Source organism: Trachymyrmex cornetzi, unplaced genomic scaffold (assembly GCF_001594075.2).
Source record: "Trachymyrmex cornetzi isolate Tcor2-1 unplaced genomic scaffold, Tcor1.1 scaffold205, whole genome shotgun sequence".
In the NCBI taxonomy this organism is placed as follows: domain Eukaryota; kingdom Metazoa; phylum Arthropoda; class Insecta; order Hymenoptera; family Formicidae; genus Trachymyrmex; species Trachymyrmex cornetzi.
Genome location: NW_017296691.1, coordinates 1043017 through 1045526, shown reverse-complemented (window position 1 = coordinate 1045526; position 2510 = coordinate 1043017). Strand labels below are relative to the sequence as shown.

Sequence of the window (2510 nt, the reverse complement as noted above, 5' to 3'; positions counted from 1 at the left end):
TAATGAAATTTAATATACTTTTCATTTACGGATATAAATGACATTTAATTAATCGTAATTGAAATAACTATTAATGTACATATTAATGAAATTTAAATTTGTAGTACATTAAATTTACTTAAAAGTTAAGCATATTGAAATTTAATGTACTTTTACATTTATGAATATTAATAATATTTTAATTAAGCCTAATACTATTAATGTTTAACGTTTAATATTTACGTTTCTTACATGTCATTAACGTAAATTACTTTTCAGTTACAGATCTCGTACTTTTCATTAACGTGTAAATTAATTTCTATAATAATGTGTTCATTAATTTCAATACATACGTTCATCACATTTAAGACTACTGTAATTTAGTTTTTATTTACATCATTCATTACATTTAATTTCGTGCATAATCACATGCTTCCTTTACATGTTAATTAAAATTTATTGAGAAATTTCTAACAGTGTATATATTTATAATAAATAACATATAATAAATAAAGTAAGATGATATGAAAGGACTACTGAGAGCAAATACTGCAGTAATTATTAGCGTATAAATTTTATAATTAGTATTTGAATAAATATGATATATTTACTCTACAAACTTACTTACATTTTGTTTATTACGCGTCGTAATGTCAATTCGACAAGACATATTTACTCGTTTTATTTTATTTTAACTTATTCAAAAAATTTTCATTTTTAGTATATGACGAACTTTATATTCTTGGTTCAAAGAGTACTTCACAAAGTTGGTTGTAGATGTGAGGTGAGATTTCTTAGTCATCATTGTTCATTGAATTTAAAAGAGTTTTTTCTTCTATAACAATTTCCAGCTAGAGGTTTATTTCAACTCAGCTATGCAACTGCGTTGAACAACTGCTCGTATTCTCATATTCTTCCCGGAAGGGTCACATTCGACATACCATCAAAAAATTGTGGCAATGTTTGCGCTTTTGTAATATACGGTATTGTTTAATTGTCTTTATCTTCAAGATTTAGAGTCGAAACGTTTTAGGAATTTATTATAATTAAATGTATTTTCGCTTCAAAAAATTGCTAAAGTATTAAATGTAAAAATTCTTAATGAACAAAAAATAAGTTATTTGTAATATTTAAAATTACTCTCTTGCATAGATTATTATTTTTTTTAATATAATAGAAACTTGATAGAGAGAAAAAAGCTTGCTAGTAAAACATGCATTCTTATTTATATTAATATCATTACCTTTACTAATACCAAGACTAGTACCCAACCAAGGTTTCGCGATATCATAAATAGCACTCTTTTCGATATGAATCGTGTTGCTTAGTATTTTCTGAAATTACAGATAGTATTGAGTTAAACAGTAATTTATACGCAATGCAGATAGACAATTTAATTGATTTCAAAAGTATTTTAAGTATGCAATCATCTCTAACAAATTTTGTGCAAGTAAACAGATTGCAACATAGAAGGTAATAACCTTGTTTACAGATATAAATAATAAAAAAAAATGTTTTTAATATATTTTATTACCTCTACATCATTCGGATCAATGATGGATACAATGGGTAAAAAGAATATCCAATATTTAAAAATGACATACTGGTTAGCAAGTGTAACTAGCTTCTTCCATTGTTCCTCTAAAAAATGTATTATAAAAAATATTGTAAAAAATGTATTATATTTATTAAAAAATATATAATTGATTACATCTTTATTGTTTGTAGTCCACTAGCTATCAAATAACTTTAATATTCGCAAAATGAATTTTATTGCAAATTGTAAAAGAATAAAATTTGATAAATTTGATAAAATTAAATAATTTTTTTTTTAAAGTAATTAATATTCAATAATATATTGGTAATTATATGTCTCAGAGTGACATGTTTGCAAACAGTATATTACAAAGGCGAATATTAATTTACGTAAATGCGTAATTTTAATTTACCTCGTGAACCCAAAAATTGCAATGCATTTCCAATAATTGGATAACCTAGTTGTCCTGGTATAAGATTGATAAGTTGCCCGTCTTTTGTGTAATACACATAATAATTATACATCAATATAATGAATATTAATAATAGCAATATGATAACAAGCATCATTTGTTAATTAAATAATTAGGCAATTTAATCAAGTTTTATTTTCTTCGACTCTCTGTTCCTTTAATTCTTGACGACTCGCTGAATCTATATTATGCCCTACAAGACAAAATTACATTAATTAATCTCAATGTTCTAAATATGTTTACTGAAAAAAAATATATTGAAACGTATAATTATTTTAACTTTGTCATTAAAAATTTTAATAAAATTTAATGTTTTTGGTTATTTTAATAGAAAATGTGCATAACACAAATGTAAATCCAATAAAAGCTTTTTAATTTATTTTTGCTAGACCATTTTTTTAATTTCTAAGTATTTAAAAAATAGTAATAAACATATAAGAGAATAGTAATATCTGGCTCCAAGAAATAAATCGAATGTATTCGCCGTGTATCTGCGTCCACGATAGGCAATCACGACACGTC

The 2510-nt window shown here is 24.2% G+C and overlaps 1 protein-coding gene across 1 annotated transcript in view; it reads right to left on the bottom strand.

Moving 5' to 3' along the window:
• Positions 1-2082, bottom strand: part of LOC108759770 (Cytochrome P450 4s3) — a 10078-nt gene extending 7996 nt beyond the window's left edge. Inside the window, exons 1-3 of the mRNA XM_018505383.1 lie at positions 1929-2082; positions 1514-1620; positions 1223-1313 (exon numbers count right to left, since the gene is read on the bottom strand). Of these exons, the coding sequence (XP_018360885.1) occupies positions 1223-1313; positions 1514-1620; positions 1929-2082 (352 nt within the window). The remainder of the gene's footprint in view (positions 1-1222; positions 1314-1513; positions 1621-1928) is intronic.
• Between the last annotated feature and the right edge of the window lie 428 nt (positions 2083-2510).